Source organism: Schistocerca americana, chromosome 8 (genome assembly GCF_021461395.2).
Source record: "Schistocerca americana isolate TAMUIC-IGC-003095 chromosome 8, iqSchAmer2.1, whole genome shotgun sequence".
Classification (NCBI taxonomy): domain Eukaryota; kingdom Metazoa; phylum Arthropoda; class Insecta; order Orthoptera; family Acrididae; genus Schistocerca; species Schistocerca americana.
Window position 1 is genome coordinate 472826324 of NC_060126.1, and position 19869 is coordinate 472846192.

Below are 19869 nucleotides of genomic sequence, written 5' to 3' on the forward strand. Positions count from 1 at the left end.
GAGAAGATGATTCAAGAACTCAAAACTTTGGATCGGCTCTCTTATTCTGAGGCCAGGAAGAAGTATGACCGCCTCCATCCCATGCCGTTGACCGCTTCGTTTGCCTCAGTTGTGTCCACGCCTTCCATGGTATCCTCACCCCTATCCTGTCCCCCCTCCGCCTCCTCCGCCCATCAGGGGGCTCTGCCTCCGCCTTCCAAATCTCTCCCTTCCAAATCTTCCTCCCCCGTGGCCCTTGCCCCCACTGCGCCAGGGGCCACCCTTCCTCCTCCTCCTCTCCCCCCGCCTCCTGAGAAGTGATACTCTTCTCAGGCGTCCATCGGGGAAACATTCCGGATCCCAGCTTCCGAGGTCTGGCGTACCAAAACGGACCCCGCGCGTGAGGACCTTCTTCGGGTCCAGCCCACCATCACTGTGCCTCCTCAGCATTCCAAGAAGGCCTCCAAGAAGTAGTCTCTATCCCCCTTCCACCCCGGCGCGTTTCGTCTGACGCTCCATCTGTGAGTCACCGCTCCCGGCCGTCCTCAGTTTCGCCGGGACGCTCTGCTGCCAGGTGCTCAGCTGGCCTCTCGTCGGCAAATGATGCTGCCCCTCCTACATAACCAGGGACAGCGGCCGCAGCTGGCGACGACTCGATAGAACCAGATCCGCCTCCCGCCGGTTGTAGTGTTGTTCCCTCGCAACCTGGCCCTCCGCGGCCGTCGAGGTGACCAGCTCTTCCCCCATTGGAACATAAGAGGTATTTGATCTAATCGGGAGGAATTACAACTGCTCCTCCGTCTGCACTGTCCGCTCGTCCTTGGTCTCCAGGAAACAAAGTTGCGCCCAACTGACCGTATTGCCTTTACCCACTATACCTCGGAGCGGTATGACCTCACCCCTGTGGACGGTATCCCAGCTCATTGCGGGGTCATGTTGCTCGTTCAGGACGGTGTCTATTACCATCCCATTCCATTGACCACCCCACTCCAAGCAATAGCTGTCCGTATTACTCTTTCTGCTTTTACTTTTCCGTTTGTACCATCTACACTCCGTCATTCGCAGGTAGTCGGGCTGACATGATGCACCTGATTGTTCAGCTTGCTCCACAGTTTTTATTGTTTGGCGACTTCAATGCCCATCATCCCCTTTGGGGCTCTCCTGCATCCTGTCAGAGAGGCTCCCTCTTGGCGAATGTCTTCAACCATCTCAATTTTGTCTGCCTCAATACTGGCGCCCCGACTTTCCTCTCGGACTCCACTCATACCTACTCCCACTTGGACCTCTCGATCTGTTCTACCACTCTTGCCTGTCGGTTCGAGTGGTATGTCCTTTCTGACACCTATTCGAGCGACCACTTCCCCTGTGTCGTTCGTCTCCTGCACCACACCCCATCCCCACGTCCCTCGAGCTGGAACATACCGAAAGCTGACTGGGGACTTTACTCCTCCCTGGCGACCTTTCCGGACCACGATTTTCTCAGTTGACAGTCAGGTCTAATACCTCACGGCTGTTATCAATGCTGCCGAACGTTCCATTCCTCATACTACCTCTTCTTCACGTCGCGTTTCCGTCCCCTGGTGGAATGAGGCTTGTAGAGACGCTATCCGTGCTCGACGACGTGCTTTACGCACCTTTCGCCGCCATCCTACGTTGGCGAATTGTATTGGATACAAACGACTCCGTGCGCAATGCCGTAGAGTCATCAAAGACAGCAAAAAAGCTTGTTGGGCCTCTTTCACCAGCCCCTTTAACAGTTTAACTCCCTCTTCTGTCGTCTGGAGTGGCCTGCGCCGGCTGTCGGGCATTAAGGCCCACTCCTCGGTACCTGGCCTGACTTCAGGTACTGAGGTCCTTGTTGATCCTGTGGATGTCTCCAACGCCTTCGGCCGCTTTTTGGCGGAGGTTTCAGGCTCCGCCCATTACCACCCTGCCTACCTTCCCAGGAAAGAGGCAGAAGAGGCTCGGCGACCTTCCTTCCACTCGCTGAATCTGGAAGCTTATAATGCCCCCTTTACTATGCGGGAACTCGAACGTGCGCTTGCACTGTCCCGGTCCTCTGCTCCAGGGCCAGATGCCATTCACGTTCAGATGCTGGCACACCATTCTCCGGCGGGCAAAAGCTTCCTTCTTCGTACCTACAATCGCGTCTTGACCGAAGTCAGGTCCCCATGCGTTGGCGTGACGCCGTCGTTGTTCCTACACCCAAACCCGGGAAGGATAGACACCTTCCTTCTAGTTACCGCCCCATTTCTCTTACAAGCTGTGTCTGTAAGGTGATGGAGCGCATGGTTAACGCTCGGTTAGTTTGGATTCTTCAATCTCGACGGCTACTTACCAATGTTCAATGCAGCTTTCGTCGCCGCCGCTCCGCTGTTGACCACCTTGTGACCATGTCGACATTCATCATGAACAACTTTTTGCGAAGGCGCCAAACGGTAGCCGTGTTCTTCGACTTAGAGAAGGCTTATGATACCTGTTGGAGAGGAGGTATCCTCCACACTATGCACAGGTGGGGCCTACGCGGTCGCCTGCCCCTTTTTATTGATTCCTTTTTAATGGATCGAAAGTTTAGGGTACATGTGGGTTCCCTATTCTCTGAAGTCTTCCTCCAGGAGAACGGAGTGCCTCAGGGCTCCATCTTGAGCGTAGCCCTTTTTGCCATCGCGATCAATCCAATTATGGATTGTATTCCACCTAATGTCTCAGGCTCTCTCTTTGTCGATGACTTCGCGATCTACTGCAGTGCCCAGAGAACATGCCTCCTGGAGCGCTGCCTTCAGCGTTGTCTAGACAGCCTCTACTCATGGAGCGTGGCAAATGGCTTCCGGTTCTCTGAAGAGAAGATGGTTTGTATCAACTTTTGGCGATATAAAGCGTTCCTTCCGCCATCCTTACATCTCGGTCCTGTTGTTCTCCCATTCGTGGAAACAACTAAGTTTCTAGGGCTCACGTTGGACAGGAAACTGTGTTGGTCTCCACATGTCTCTTATTTGGCGGCCCGTTGTACACGTTTCCTTAATGTCCTCGGAGTTCTTAGCGGTTCATCTTGGGGAGCGGATCGCACTGTCCTGCTTCGCTTGTATCGGTCCATAGTCCAATCGAAGCTGGATTATGGGAGCTTAGTCTACTCGTCCGCTCGGCCATCCCTCTTACGCCGGCTCAACTCCGTCCACCATCGGGGGATATGTCTCGCGGCCGGAGCCTTCTACGCTAGTCCTGTCGAGAGTCTTTATGCTGAAGCTGCCGAATTACCATTGACCTACCGGCCCGACGTACTGCTGTGTCGGTATGCCTGCCGGCTGTTGTCTATGCCCGACCACCCCTCTTACCAGTCCTTCTTCGCCGATTCTCTCGACCGCCAGTACGGGTTGTATGTGTCTGCCCCGCTGCCCCCCGGAGTCCGCTTCCGTCGCCTGCTTCGACAATTGGATTTTGCCCTCCCTACCACCTTCAGAGAGGGTGAGAGCCCGACACCACCTTGGCTCCAGGCTGCGGTTCATATTTATCTCGACCTCGGCTCACTCCCGAAGGAGGGTACTCTGGCTGCAGTGTATTGCTCACGGTTTGTCGAACTTCGTGCTCGACTTGCCGGTCACACCTTTATTTACACCGAGGGCTCCAAAACTGACGATGGTGTCGGCTGTGCCTTTGTCGTCGGGGCCGCCACCTTTAAATACCGGCTTCTCGACCAATGTTCGAGCTTTATGGCCGAGCTTTTTGCTCTCCATCAGGCCGTTCAGTATGCCCGCCGCCTCCGCCATTCATCGTATGTACTCTGCTCTGACTCACTCAGTGCTCTTCAGAGCCTTGGAGCTCCGTATCCGGTCCATCCCTTGATTCAACGGATACAGCAGTCCGTCCATTCTTTCGCTGATAACGGTGGTTCTGTCAGCTTTCTGTGGGTTCCCAGACATGTAGGAGTGCCTGGGAATGAGGCTGCGGATGCTGCAGCCAAGGCTGCAGTCCCCCTGCCTCGGCCAGCCTCCCATTGTGTCCCGTCATCTGACGTTTGTGGGGATGTAAGTAAGAGGCTTGTGTCATTGTGGTGGGATGCTTGGTCATCCCTCCAAGAAAACAAGCTCCGGGCAGTAAAACCGCTCCCAACTGCTTGGACAACCTCCTCCCGACCATCTCGGCGAGAGGAGGTCCTCCTGACCAGGTTGCGGATTGGGCATTGCCGGTTTAGCCACCGCTACCTGCTCTCCGGTGACCCAGCCCCGCAGTGCCCTTGTGGTCAGGCATTAACAGTGCGCCATGTTTAATTGTCATGTCCCCGTTTTAGTCAATTTCGTGTTGTCCTGTCCCTGCCATCTACTTTACCAGATGTTTTAGCTGATGACGCTAGAGCAGCTGCTCGTATTCTGCGTTTTATAACTTTGATTGGCTTGTCCAAAGACATCTAACCTTTTTACTAATTTTATCTGCATCTTTGTCAGGTCCTTCTGGTGTCCCCCCCCCCATCCCCTTGAGTTTTACTAGATTCCATGTGCTCTAACAACAGTGACTGGGCGCTAATGACCTCAGCAGTTGAGCGCCCTTAAACCCCACAAAAAAAAAAAAAAACTGAACTTCACTAATTCCCACTATACCTAACTTTAACCTATCCATTTCCCTTTTTAAATTTTCTAACCTACCTGCCTGATTATAGGATCTGGCATTCCACCCTCCGATCCGTAGAACGCCAGTTTTTTTTCTCCTGATAACGCCGTCCTCTTGATAGTCCCCGCCCGGAGATCCGAATGGAGGACTATTTTACCTCCGGAATATTTTACCCAAGAGGACGCCATCATTTAATCATACAGTAAAGCTGCATGCCCTCGGGAGGAGTTACGGCTATAGTTCCACTTGCTTTCAACCGTTCACAGTACTAGCATGGCAAGGCTGTTTTGGTTAGTGTTAAAAGGCCAGATCAGTCAATCATCCAGACTGTTGTCCTACACCTACTGCAAAAGGCTGCTACCCTCTTCAGGATCCACGCGTTTGTCTGGCCTCTCAACAGATACTCCTCTGTTGTGGTTGCACCTACGGTACGGCCACCTGTATCACTGAGGCACACAAGCCTCCCCACCAACGCCAAGGTCCATGGTTCAAGTCTATTGTAGTAATTTTAATATCGTCTAGTTTTCTATCATATTCAACATTTTTGCTAAGATTTTGCAAAAACTTCCCCGGCACCTCCTCCCTTTTAAATTTTCATCACGATAATTGTCCAGTAATGTTTCTCATGATAGTGTCGACGTTCAAATTTAAATTTTCGTTCGTCGCTTCGTCTATAGTTCGAATTCTATTACTTAATCTCAATTTGTTAATGAGTTCCATACCAACACAATCCTGATCAATATTATTAATGAAAAGGACATCTTCAGTTGACTACCCATTGTTATTCAAATATATATAGTGAATACAATATTTATAGCTAACTCTTCACTGTTCATATCGCTTTTCCTATTCACTATTGCTCGAAAAAGCGTTGCCTTACTGAAAATTACAGTCTCATGCCGCCAACAAGTCTCCATATTGACACTGTTTTGCTCGATTGAATGTCCTTGTCAGCAGTCTCTGTTTACTGGGTGTCCCAGAAATGTTGGAACGAACTTCGAAGAGTTGTAGAGGTCGTGTTGAGGAACTATTAAAGGATAGGAATCCTTGTGCGGACCCCGCTACGGGCCCAGGGGTTAGAATAGGCCTGAGGTATTCCTACCTGAAGTAAGAGGCGATTAAAAGGAGTCTCACAGCTTTCGATTTTCATGTGATGGTCCCCTGTAGTGTTTGACTTCCATTTTTCAAAATTTTCCCGAAGAACGTGCCAATTGGGGAAGGGTGCCTTACATTGTGTATAGTGTCCATCGTGCATTGAGATCTTTATCCCCCTTCCTCGTCTTAGCATTGCAGTCCCACTCATTCCAATCCCTTGAGCGAGGACACCTTCCTGGGTGCGTTTTCCTCCACCCACTATGCAGTGTAGTTCTCTGTGCCGACGAGGACCATGGAATTCTTTGCACCTCCTATCCAGCACGGTAGCCAGTCTTTCGTGGTGGGGCCACCATGTACGCTGTTGATTGTAGCCCCTGTCAATACGTGGATCGCTCTGCTGATAACTGCGCCGTTAACTCGCCACGTATGCCTTGTAGTAGATGCCCATCTCCTTGGGGCATGAGGACTCCAGCAATGGCCATCCTGCCAGTGGCCCTTGTCGATGATGGGTGGCGCCCATGGGGAGGGCCCCAGGTTGGAGTGGGTGGCATCAGGGCAGATGACACACCATGAAGTGAGGTGTAGTACATCATCTCTTGCTGGTGGTCTGGCACCAGCAGTCTCTAAGCAGTCAAGGTCTAACCTCAATGCTAAGAAATACGAGCCCAAATAGTTCCCCTCCCTGGCCACACCTTGCAAGGAACGCCAGTCCAAGGATGGCAGTGAAGCTTATTCGCCCCAGTACTTCGTATGTACGAGAGTTGATCGGCAATCCTTCATAACCGTGAAGCCTCAATTTTTTGTGGCGCATTTGGAGAAGTTTGAGGTGGTGGAGGGCTTGTCCAAAATGCGCTCTGGGTCAGTCTTGATAAAAACAGGCATTACTAGCTTGTGACAAGTTTTGTTACCATCACGCCCAATAAGAGCTTAAATTCGGTCCTGGGTATTATATTCCACAGGGACATTCTTTTGCAATCTGATGACGATCTGTGCGCTCCAGTTTAGAGCGGCGAGGTGTGCATTCCGCCGGAATGCCCATTGGGGTAAAAGGGATAATCAGGTTGGCACCAGTGCCTTCTTTCTGGCCTTTGAGAGTGACTCATTGCCTGAGAAGGTCAAGGTTATGTTCTACCACTGTGACGTCAAGCCATATATTCCTCCCCCGATGTGGTGCTTTTAGTGCTGGAAGTTATTCTGTGTGTCTTCCTGCCATACTTCCAGAATCATATGTCGAGATTGTGTACGTCAATCACATCCCAATACTCCATGTGCCCCACCTCCCATCTGTGTCAGATGCAGAGAGCTTCATATCACCTTGCTCGCCAGGTGCAGGATTTTACAGAAAGAGAGGAAAATCTTGGAATATAAGACCCTGAACCGACTGGCCTACACTGAGGCTGAGAGGAAAGTAGAGTGCCTACACCCTGTGGCTATGACCACCTCTTACACTGCTGCTACGAGAACAGTTGTCACCCCATTAGTTCCTTGCATTCCTGTCACCTCTCAGAAACGGAAGACTACAACTGCCTCCTTGATGGTGGGGGCACTTCCCTCCCTGTTGCTCCTGTACCAACTACTTTGGTGCTTTGGAAGCAACATCCCCCCCCCCCCCAACAACCAGGGATATCAGTTTGAGCTGGAGAAGCCTTTCTTTGGCTCCTCTGGCTAGGAACTGGTATCTTGGGTTACTCCCTTCTCAGGTTTCTCCCAGTGGGAAAAATAATGCCTGCCAGTGTCTGAAGAGCCCAAAAGCAGCTGGTTGTAGGGCTTAAAGTTCATCCTCAGTCCTGTAGACGGAGTCAGTGAAGTTCTCCCAGCCAGGGAAACCCAAGAGGCAGCGAGATAAATCCCAAAATAGGTTCCCAAGACCAAGGGAATTGTGTGGCACCCACACCACCGCTACCTACAAGCTCTGTGTCTGCAGATGAGGTAGAGATTCTGGCGTCCACTGAGGATCTAGATCTCGCTGGACCCTCAGACACAATGGATGTAGACCGCTCGGGCAATAAGTTAGTGGCAGGAGGTCACTCTGAGGTGTGAACTGCCTCATTGAATCTTCCATGCCTTCCCAGTCTTACGATAACGCCATCCTCCAGTGGAATTGAGACGGTTTTTTCCACTGCCTGGCTGAGCTATGGCAGCTATTAACCTTTACACCTCCTTTCTGCATTGCCTTCCAGGAAAACTGGTTCCCAGCAATGTGGACCCCTGTCCTTTCCAGCTATAACAGATACTACAAAAACCGTAGCGTCTATAATCAAATGTCAGGTGGAGTTTGCGTTTATGTCCTGAGTTCAGTCTGTAGTGAAACTATGCCCCTTCCAACCCCTCTTGAGCTGTGGCTGTGACGCAGGAAATAGCTGTCTGCAATGTGTATCTTCCTCCAGATGGTGCAGTATTCTTGAATGTATTAACTGCACTGATTGATATAGTCCATAAACCTTTCTTACTTTTGGGAGACTTTAACGCTCGTAATTTCTTGTGGGGTGGCACTCTGCTTACTGGCCGAGGCAGAGGCGTCGGAACTTTACTGTCGCAATTGGACCTCTGCCTCTTAAATACTGGGGCTGCCACGCATTTCAGTGTGGCTCATGGTAGTTACCTGGCCATTGCTTTATTAATTTGCAGCCCAGGACTTCTCCCATCTCTCCACTGGAGAGCTCATAACGACCTGTGGGGTAGTGACCACTTCCCCATCTTCCTGTCACTGCCCCAGCATCAGGCACATGCACGCCTGGCCAGATGGGCTATGAACAAGGCGGCTGGAAAACTTTCACCTCTGCTACCACCGCTGAATCTCCCCCACACGGTAACATCGATGTGAGGGTTGAGCAGGTGACTAGCACAATTTTTTTCTGCGGCTGAAAACGCGATCCCTCGCTCTTTAGGGTGCCCGAGGTGGTCGCCGAAAGTCGCTGAAGCAATTAAGGAACGTCGGCGAGTTCTACAGCGACATAAGCGGCACCCTTCCCTGGAGCACCTGATAGCCTTTAAATGGCTCTGTGCCTGCATTCGTCACTTATCAGACCACGGAAGCAAGTGTTTGAGAGAGAGAGATACATTTCGACCATTGGGTGCTATACGTCACCTTCCCAAGTCTGAGCAAAGATCAAACGTGTTTTTCGGGTACCAGACCCACAACAGGTGTTCATGTTGTTAACATAAATGGCCTGTTATCTACCGACGCAAGCGCTATTGCCGAGCACTTTGCTGAGCGCTATGCTCGAGCCTATGCTGCGGAGAATTACCCCATCCTCAAAGGGCGGATGGAAAGGACTCTTCCACTACACGCCTCAGTGAACCCTATAGTCAGATGATTAAACGTCTCTCAGCGACAGCTCCTCATCCTCTTCAACCGGATCTGGTGCGATGTATCTTTCCATGGCAATTGCTGGAGAGCACCATCATTCCGGTGCTCAAACCTGGTAAAAACCCGCTTGATGTGGTGTCAGAGGTTGGGCTGTGTCCTGGAGTCACATGGCCTACTGGCTCCATGTCAGGGCGGCTTCCGCCAGCGTCGCTCTACCACTGATATTGTGACCATCCGAACAGCCTTTTCCAGACGCCAACACCTGATTGCCGTCTTTTGACTTACGTAAAGCATACGACACGACTTGGCGACAACATACCCTTGCCATTTTATACGAGTGGGGTCTCGGAGGCCCGCTCCCGTTTTTTATCCAGAATTTCCTGTCGCTTAGTACTTTCCATGTCCAAGTTGGTGCCTCCCATATTTCCCCCTCATATCCAGGAGGATGGGGTCCTGCAGGACTGTGTATTGAGTGTGTGTCTATTTTTAGTGGCCATTAATGGTCAAGCAGCAGATGTAGGGCCGTCCGTATCACCACCTCTGTATGCAGACGACTTCTGCATTTAGTACTGCTCCACCAGTACTGGTGTTGCTGGGCGCCGCCTACAGTGAGTCATGCACAAGGCGCAACCATGGGCTCTAGCCCACGGTTTCCAGTTTTCTGCCGCAAAGTCGTGTGTTATGCACTTCTGTCAGCGTCGTATCGATCATCCAGAACCAGAACTTTACCTTAATGACGATCCACTCACTGTAGTGGAGACATGTCGATTCTCAGAACTGGTTTTCGACGCCCGATTGACTTGGCCTCCTTACCTTAGTCAGCTTAAGCGTAAGTGCTGGTAGCATCTCAATGCTCTCTGCTGCCTGAGCAACACCAACTGGGGTGCAGATGGCTCTACGCTGCTGCAGCTCTACAGAGCCCTTTCTCAATGCCGCCTTGACTATGGGAGTCTGCTTTATGGTTCGGCGGCGCCCTTAGCTTTGCGTTTACTCGAACCAGTGCACAACTGTGGCGTTTGTCTAGGGACAGGAGCTTCTAGGATGAGTCCGGTGACCAGCGTCCTTGTGGAGGCCAGAGCCCCTCCATTGCAGGTTAGGCATGCACAACTGCTGGCCAGTTGGGCTGCACGCCTTCGTAGTTCTCCTGCGCATCCAAATCGCCGGCTTCTTTTCCCACCCACGGCGGTTGATCTCCCGTGTCGGCGGCCCAGGTCAGGGCTTCCAGTTGCAGTTGATGTCCGATCTCTTCTTTCCAAACTGGAGTCTTTGCCCTTACCATCTATACTTGAGGTCCATTAATGTACACTTCCATGGTGTACGCCTAGGCAGCGTCTTCACCTGTACCTTTCACATGGCCCTAAGGACTCAGTTAGCCCCGTGTCTCTCCACTGCCACTTCCTCTAGATTCTTGACATATACCAAGACCACGAAGTGATTTAAACAGACGCCTCGATGGCTGACGCTCACTTAGGTTTCACATATGTCCATGGAAGACATATTGAACAGCATTTCTTGCCCAATGGCTGCAGTGTTTTCACTGCTGAGCTGCTGGTTATATTTCGTGCTCTTGAGCACATCTGTTCATGCCCTGTGGAGTCGTTTCTTCTGTGTACTGACTCCTTGACCAGCCTACAAGCTATCTACCAGTGCTACCCTCGTGATCAGTAGTGACCATCCAGGAGTTCATCTATGCCCTGGAACGGTCCAATCGTTCAGTGGTGTTTGTCTGGACCCCAGTTCATGTCGGAATCCCAGGCAACGAACTTGCAGACAGGCTGGCCAAACAGGCCATGCGGAAACCGCTAATGGAAATCGGCTTCTCTGCAACTGACCTGCGTTCAGTACTACGCCGCAAGGTTCTGCGGCTTTGGGAGAGGAAATGGCATAACCTCAGCACGCACAACAAACTGTGCACCATTAAGGAGACTACAAATGTGTGGCAGTCCTCCATGCGGGCATCTCGCAGGGACTATGTGATTCTGTGTCGGCTCCGCATTTGCCACATGGTTACCTTCTGTGCCGTGATGACCCGCCTCAGTGTCGTTGCGGCGCCCGGCTGATAGTGGCCATATCTCGGTGAGCTGTCCTTCTTTGGCTGCCCTGCGACGGACTCTTCAGTTACCGGACTCGTTGTCATTAATTTTAGCTGACAACGCCTCATCGGCTAATTTAGTTTTATATGTGACGGTGGGTGTTACCGTTCTATGCAAGTTTTAGCGCATATCCTTTGTCCCTTAGTGTTCTGCACTCTAATGCTTTAAGGGTGGATGTTTTAATGTGGCTGGCTTTTCCTTTTTGTTCTCGTGGTCGTCCAGCCAGTCATCTGCGCTCTTGGTTTTACCCTCTTCTACCTATTTCTAACTTCTTTGCGGTTTTCTTTTCCTGTTATGACCATAGTAGTGTCGGTTGCTTTTCTGTCGTTCTTCTGTCGTTCTTCTGTCGTTCTTCTGTCGTTCTTCTGTCGTTCTTCTGTCGTTCTTCTGTCGTTCTTCCACCTGTTATTGTGCTGTACGTCTTTTTCTTCTTTCCCTTGTGTAATTATTTTACCGGGACAAAGGGACCGATAACCCCGCAGTTCTCCCCCCTCCCCCCCCCCCCACCCTCCTTTTAAAAAGCAAAACCAACCAACCCATCTGTGCACGGAAACGTTATCGAGTGACGCTACAGAACGTTAAAGTTAGACAGCAAACGTGACTTCGTATACTGACGGTCCATAAGCGGAAAGTCACGTATTGCTGTTCTTCAATGATCGCCACTGACTGCCATGAGCAACAGTGTAGAAGATGGAGCTAGCTGCTGCGGAGCCAGCCCATGTCTCCTGTGAATGTGATGCTCTGTTGCCTCAGTGGATGATGGTTTCTGACACTGGTTTCCATTCACAGTTTTTCTCCTCGGACCCTCTAAAAACTCGCATGTTTGTTGGTATACATGAGAAAAATAAACTACAGCCTGAATGAAGTCCGAAACCGTCATGAACCAAGGCAACAGATCACTGGACTCAAGAAAAGTCCCAGCTATGCAGCAGCTACCTCCATCTTCTCCACTGGCGATCGTGGCGGTCAGTCATGATCACTGAAAAGCCTACAGTCCGCCAGCGTACAAAGTAACGTTTCCTACTGAAGGGTTGGCCTCGTCCCAGGTGCCTGTGCCTATAACTTGGTCTGTAGCGTCGTTGGAGGAATTTCCGAACACGGGCTTCGATCTTCGATTTGTTCCTCAAGAAATCTTCTGCATTACCTCGAACTCTATCGCAACATTTGTTGGTCACCCTGTATAATAAGACTGCCAGCTGTGCTACATTAAAACGATATTGCCTCTCTCCATACCAAGAAGCTACAGATATACACTACTGGCCATTAAAATTACTACACAACGAATATGACGTGCTACAGATGCGAAATTTAGCCGACAGGAAGAACATGCTGTGATATGCAAATGATCAGCTTTTCAGAGCATTCACACGAGGTTGGCGCCGATGGCGACACCTACAACGTGCTGACATGAGGAAAGTTTCCAACCGATTTCTCACACACAAACAGCAGTTGACCGGCGTTGCCTGGTGAATCGTTGTTGTGATGCCTCGTGTAAGGAGGAGAAATGCGTACCATCACGTTTCCGACTTTGATAAAGGTCTGATTGTAGCCTATCGCGATTGCGGTTTATCGTATCGCGACATTGCTACTCGCATTGGTCGAAATCCAATGCCTGATAGCAGAATATGGAATCGGTGGGTTCAGGACGGTAATACGGAACTCCGTGCTGGATCCCAACAGCCTCGAAACACTAGCAGTCGAGATGACAGGTATTTTATACGCATGGCTGTAACGGATCGTACAGCCACGTCTCGATCCCTGAGTCAACAGATGGGGACGTTTGCAAGACAACGACCATCTGCACGAACAGTTAGAAGACGTTCGCAGCAGCATCGACCGTGGCTGCGGTTACCCTTGACGCTGCATCACACAGGAGCGCCTGCGATGGTGTACTAAACGACGAACCTGGGTGCACGAATGGCAAAACGCCATTTTTTCGGATGAATGCAGGTTCTGTTTACAGCATCATGATGGTCACATCCGTGTTTGGGGACATCGCGGTGAACGCAGATTGGAAGCGTGTATTCGTCATCACCATACTAGAGTATCACCCGGCGTGATGGTATGGGGTGCCATTGGTTACACGTCTCGGTCACCTCTTGTTCGCGTTGACGGCACTTTGAACAGTGGACGTCACATTTCAGATGTGTTATGACCCCTGGCTCTACCCTTCATTCGGTCCTACGAAACCCTAAGTTTCAACAGGATGATGCACGATAGCATGTTGCAGGTCCTGTACGGGCCTTTCTGGATACAGAAAATGTTAAGACTGTTGCCCTGCACATTCTCCAGATCTCTCACCAATTGAAAACGTCTGGTCAATGGTGGCCGAGCAACTGGCTCGTCGCAATACGCCAGTCACTACTCTTGATGAACTGTGGTATCGTGTTGAAGCTGCATGGGCAGCTGTACCTATACACGCCATCCAAGCTCTGTTTGAGTCAATGCCCAAGCGTATCAAGGCCGTTTTTACGGCCAGAGGTGGTTGTTCTGGGTACTGATTTCTCAGGATCTATGCACCTAAATTGCGTGAAAATGTAATCACCTGTCAGTTCTAGTATAATATATTTGTCCAATGAATACCAGTTTATCATCTGCATTTCTTCTTGGTGTGGCAATTTTAATGGCCAGTAGTGTATTTATTTCATTTACCAGCAATTTGAGAAAGTGAATAATGACGGATTCGTTTGAGAACAGTGATAGTTACCATATCACAAACGGCACGGTTTGTCATCGAAATCATTACTCATTTCAAAAACTCTTAAATACACTTAGTTTTAGCAATATTCAGAATCCACCATACGTCACTCCAACGATCGAAATATGGCGCGAATAATTATACTGAAAGATAGCTGGGAACCACGTCCGAGTAATGCTGGCGCGCACATCGTCGTAAGTCTACAGCCCGTCTAGTGCTGCACTCGACCACCACGCTAAGTGCTCATCGCAACAATCACTATTATTGAAAGCATTGTCAGTCAGCTGTGATTACGTTGGAATACGGGACCCGGCTAAACAGCAATGGTTGCGTTATTGTAATACACTCTGCAATGAACCAGATCGAAAAGTTTAGGTCCCACTCCAACAAAGAATGACAAATATATCGATGTGCAAAGATACACGATCCCCACAAAGTGAAGTTGCTCACATTGGCTCAGTTTAGGTTTCAGTTAAAGACAGCAACTCGGACTAGTTCTCGTTATACTAAGAGAGTTGATTGTACACCCGAATATCTCATAGATACTGTCAGATCAGTTCACCCGTGGTATAGGGAGGGGTAGCGCCTTTGATTCGTATTTGATCAGAAACGTCCTTGGTCCCGGTTTCTAACCCCGCTACGCTTAAATTTTTAACAGAGATCATCAGAAATGGCGGCCGAAGACTTTAAGAATCACAATTCACCTTCATTCAGTCAACTGCGTTGTCAGAGGTTCAGGGCACTCTTGACCTTAGGATGGGAAGCCGCTCCTAAATGTGAAAGAATCGGCAAGGATCAGCAGCATGAGAAAGGCTATGGAAACCACTGCATGCAATGCATGTAACGTGTACCCACAAGACATGGGGACTGTAACTGAGAAAGTGTCATGATAATCACGAAACACAGTTCCGAAGACAGCAAGAGCTGACAAGTGCGAGAATTACGCCATAGTCAGAATTAACATCTCACGCATCAAAGTTGCTGACAAGAATAATAAATAGAAGAATAGAAAACTGCGGATGTGTTAGATGACGATAAGTTGGCTTTAGGAAAGTTAAGAAATCAGAGAGCAAGTTCTGACGATAGGGTTGATACTGAAAGCAAGGCTGAAGAAAATAGAGGTTCATAGGATTTGTCGACCTGGAAAGAGAGTTAGGCAATGTAAAATGCCGAAAGATGTTCAAAATTGGGAAAAGTAGGGTTACGCTACAAAAAGCAATAACGGAAGTAAAAGAAATTCTCAAAATTAAAGGTGGAAGAATATCAATGATCCTATCCGCTGATGACATTGCTATCCTGAGTGAAAGTGAAGGAGAACTAAAAGATCTGCTAAATGGAATGAACGGTCTTCTGGGTACAGAATATGGATTGAGAGTCAATTGAAGAAAGACGAAAGTAACGAAAAGTGCAGAAATGAGAACAGCAATAAAGTTAACACCGGATCTACGGTCACGAAGTGGATAAAGTTAAGGAATTCTACTACCTAGACAGCAAAATGACCAGTGACGGACGGAGCGAGGAGGACATAAAAAGTAGACTAGCAATGGCAAAAAAGGCATTCCTAGCCAACAGAAGTCTACTGGAATCAAACATAGACTTAATTTAAGGAAGAAATGTCTGAGAATGTACATTTGGAGCACAGCGTTGTACGGCCGTGAACATGGACTCTAGGAAAAAACTGAACAGTAGAGAATCTAAGCATTTAAGATGTGGTGATACAGAACAATGTTGAAAATTAGTCTGATAAGGTAAGGAATTAGGTTCTGCGCAGAATCGGCGAGAAAAGGAATATACGCAAAATACTGACAACAAGGAGGTTAGACATCGCGGAATAACTTCCATGGTACTAAAAGTTGTAGAGGGTAAAAACTGTAGAGCAAGGCAGAGATTGGAATACATCCAACAAATAGAGGACGTCGGTTGCAAGTGCTACTGAGATAAGGAGGTTGGCACAGGAGAGGAATTCGTGGCGGGCTATATCAAACCAGAAGACTTACGAATGAAAGAAAAAAGTGTGGTCGTGTTATTGTTCCCTCATGCGTCAAAATTTTGTACGCGAAGGGGAAGGTTTTCATTGCATTAACACTGAGACCCTGCTATTTGGGTACGCTGACGAAAAATAAATGTGAGCTGGAGGCTTTCAGTTCAAACTAAATTATCGGCGAGTTCCCTCGTATTTACAGCAGTCAACTCACACAATGTGACTAAGCCGAATGAAGTGGTGCAGAGGTAAAACACTATCTCGCATTGGAGAGTCTAGGTTCAGTTCCCCAGCCTGCCATAAGGACGTATGTTTTAGCTTATACCCAAATCGCTTAAGGGAAATACTGCGATGGGTCTTTCGGAAAGGACACTGCCGATTTTCTTCACCGTCCTTAAAAAACCTGCGGAACGTCAGACCACTCTCTCTCTCTCTCTCTCTCTCTCTCTCTCTCTCTCTCTCTCTCTCTCTCTCTCTCCGCCTTTCCTCGTTTTTCGTAGAACCTTTCTGGAAAAGTAAGCTACCAGTGGTGCTACAATATCACGCTTCACTAAACTAACAAGTCTCAACCTCTTACAGGGGTCTCACTGCGAACAACAGGAACTTGAGTGCTTCGATGAGCACATCTGCTGCTTCCAACTGGAACTATACTTTCTCAATAACGAGAAGGTCCCGAGTTCGAGTCTCGGTCCGCCAGGAAGTTTCAGAAGTACGTAAGTTTTTCTTGTAGTGATAAAATTAGGGCTAGGGCCGGTTTAAGGTCAAAGCGACTCAAGCTGCCACTTAGGGTGTCAAACGGCGAGGGACACGAGAGGCTCATAAGTGTAAGATTTGTGTACAGAGTGGATCACAATTAGTTGCAAAAGCTGACACGAATGAAAGTAAACGAGGGAGAAGGGGTGGAGAGGACATACCGTAAGTCGCTTGTGTGAAAAAATTTTCTCTTACCGGCACTGAATAAGGCCGCTGTGAAACTTTAGTTTTCAAGTCAGAACTAATTGCTGACTATCAACGGCTTGCCCTCCTATACTGATCACGAACCAAAATTATATAGAAATATTTTATATTCATACACAATAATGTACTGAAAAAGTTTGAACAGCCAGTCTCAACACCCCAGGTGCGTTCCATTTAGCTGCTCTCACTCTTGCATTGCGACTTCATGGTCATCTCCTTCGTCACAGTTTATCGCCCAAAATGTTTTTTTTTTTTTGAGACACTGCATTTGGAACGATTATTATTTGATTCAAAGATCCCTTTGTTGATCTGCTACTGTATTCTCTTCGTATGTTACAGTTTCACCAGCACGCTGACCTGGAGTCACTTCACAAGTTCTTCCCAAAGAGGATTCTGCCGAAGGAGTACGGCGGGGAAGCGGGAACATTGGCAGAGCTCAACGGTAAGTCACCACTTAGAGCTGCGTGTCTCAAGCAGCAGTGACAGTACCTGCGCTGTTGCAGGAAGTGCCACCACCGAATGTACAACTGCGTTCTTCGGTCACAGTTAGATGGGCTCCTTGTTTCCGTACATCTACATCCACGTGATTACTCTGATATTCACAATAAAGTGTCTGGCAGGGGTTTCAATTAACCACCTGTCTCTGTACTGTTCCACTCGCGAACGGCGTGCGGGAAAAACTAGCACTTAAATTTTTCTGTGCGCGGCCTGATCTATCTTATTTCTATCGTGATGATCATTTCTCCCTATGTAGGCTGGCGCAAACAGAATGTTTTCGCAATCTGTGGAGTTAACTGGTGATCGAAATTTCGTGAGAAGACCCCGTCGCAACGAAAAACGTTTTAATGACTGCCACACCAATTCTATCCGTAGAGAAAGATATGTACGAGTGGCATCCATCTGCACTGCTTAACGTCTTCTTAAAACTGAAACCTCTTGGCGGATTAAAACAGTGTGCCGTACCGGAAATCATATCGTGAACGCGAGTAATTCTTTAACAGTCTGAAATGTCAAGACACGACTCAGAACCCTCCCCGATAGCTTCAGTACTGCCAGTAACCCTCGCTAGTTATTTACTTTCGTAGAAGGTTGATTACTTAATAAGATGCAAGAAGGCTTGTTTTCCAGCCGAGCACTGACAACAATGTCGAAGTTACAGCACCAAGTGAAGTATGTCAAAATATGCAGTCACTCCATCTTTGGCAACTGCAGAAATTTATCTAATGTAATTACTATTTCGTGTGTGTAAAGAGCATAGTGTGAGTCTTTAAACTGGATTCCACTTCGACGACTTAAGTCATGTGTGTCCCTTACCTACCCCAGTTGTCAAAGCGGGTAAGATCAACCTACAGGTTGACGCGGAATCCGATCCGCCTGTCTTTCTTGGCTACACTTCACATCGGCGAAAGGTGACGGCTAGATTCCGCCTCTAATGATCTCGGTGTCGACGGCTCGTTAAACCTTAATTTTCCTTTTTTCTGAAGGCTACGTTAAAGGCAGACGAAATTCCCGTGGTCCGGCCGGGATTCGGCGCCGCGACTCCTCTCTTTCCAGGCACTTTTTCCGAGAGGCGGAAAGATTTGGTAATTTCCGTTTTTAGTATGAAAGGGTGAGATTCAGAACGTATAGTGCCCCAAAAGAAAAACTTGAGAGGAATTACACACATAATGTATCCCAAATGACTGGCTGGAATCCACTCAACGTTTTATAGGTACATTACTTAGAGACCGAAATGGTAAAAATTTTTCAATATTATGTTGTTGTTGTTGTTCTTGTTGTGGTTGTGGTCTTCAGTCCTGAGACTGGTTTGATGCAGCTCTCCATGCTACTCTATCCTGTGCAAGCTTCTTCATCTCCCAGTACCTACTGCAACCTACATCCTTCTGAATCTGCTTAGTGTATTCATTTCTTGGTCTCCCTCTACGATTTTTACCCTCCACGCTGCCCTCCAACGCTAAATTTGTGATCCCTTGATGCCTCAGAACATATCCTACCAACCGGTCCCTTCTTCTAGTCAAGTTGTGCCACAAGCTCCTCTTCTCCCCAATTCTATTCAATACATCCTCATTAGTTATCTGATCTACCCATCTAATCTTCAGAATTCTTCTGTAGCACCACATTTCGAAAGCTTCTATTCTCTTCTTGTCTAAACTATTTATTGTCCACGTTTCACTTCCATACATTGCTACACTCCATACAAATACTTTCAGAAACGACTTCCTGACATTTAAATCTATACTCAATGTTAACAAATTTTTCTTCTTCAGAAACGCTTTCCTTCCCATTGCCAGTCTACATTTTATATCCTCTCTACTTCTACCATCATCAGTTATTTTGCTCCCCAAATAGCAAAACTCCTTTACTACTGTGTCAGATTTCCTAATCTAATTCCTTCAGCATCACCCGACTTAATTCGACTACATTCCATTATCCTCGTTTTGCTTTTGTTCATGTTCATCTTATACCCTCCTTTCAAGACACTGTCCATTCCATTCAACTGCTCTTCCAAGTCCTTTGCTGCCTCTGACAGAATTACAATGTAATCGGCGAACCTCGAAGTTTTTATTTCTTCTCCATTGATTTTGATACCTACTCCGAACTTTTCTTTTGTTTCCATTATTGCTTGCTCAATATACAGATTGAATAACATCGGGGATAGGCTACAACCCTGTCTCACTCCCATCCCAACCACTGCTTCCCTTTCATACGCCTCGACTCTTAAAACTGCCATCTGCTTTCTGTATAAATTGTAAATAGCCTTTCGCTCCCTGTATTTTACCCCTGCCACTTTCAGAATTTGAAAGAGTATTCCAATCAACATTGTCAAAAGCTTTCTCCAAGTCTACAAATGCTAGAAACGTAGGTTTGCCTTTCCTTAATCTTTCTTCTAAGATACGTCGTACGGTCAGTATTGCCTCACGTGTTCCAACATTTCTACGGAATCCAAACTGATCTTCCCCGAGGTCGGCTTCTATCAGTTTTTCCATTCGTCTGTAAATAATTTGCGTTAGTATTTTGCAGCTGTGACGTATTAAACTGATAGTTCGGTAATTTTCACATCTGTCCACACCTGCTTTCTTTGGGATTGGAATTATTATATTCTTCTTGAAGTCTGACGGTATTTCGCCTGACTCATACATCTTGCTCACCAGAT

At 48.2% G+C, this 19869-nt stretch overlaps 1 protein-coding gene across 1 annotated transcript in view; it reads left to right on the forward strand.

Moving 5' to 3' along the window:
* Nucleotides 1-19869, forward strand: part of LOC124545182 (alpha-tocopherol transfer protein-like) — a 148531-nt gene that overhangs the window by 79987 nt on the left and 48675 nt on the right. Inside the window, exon 6 of the mRNA XM_047124041.1 lies at nt 17055-17157. Coding sequence (XP_046979997.1) covers nt 17055-17157 — 103 coding nt within the window. The remainder of the gene's footprint in view (nt 1-17054; nt 17158-19869) is intronic.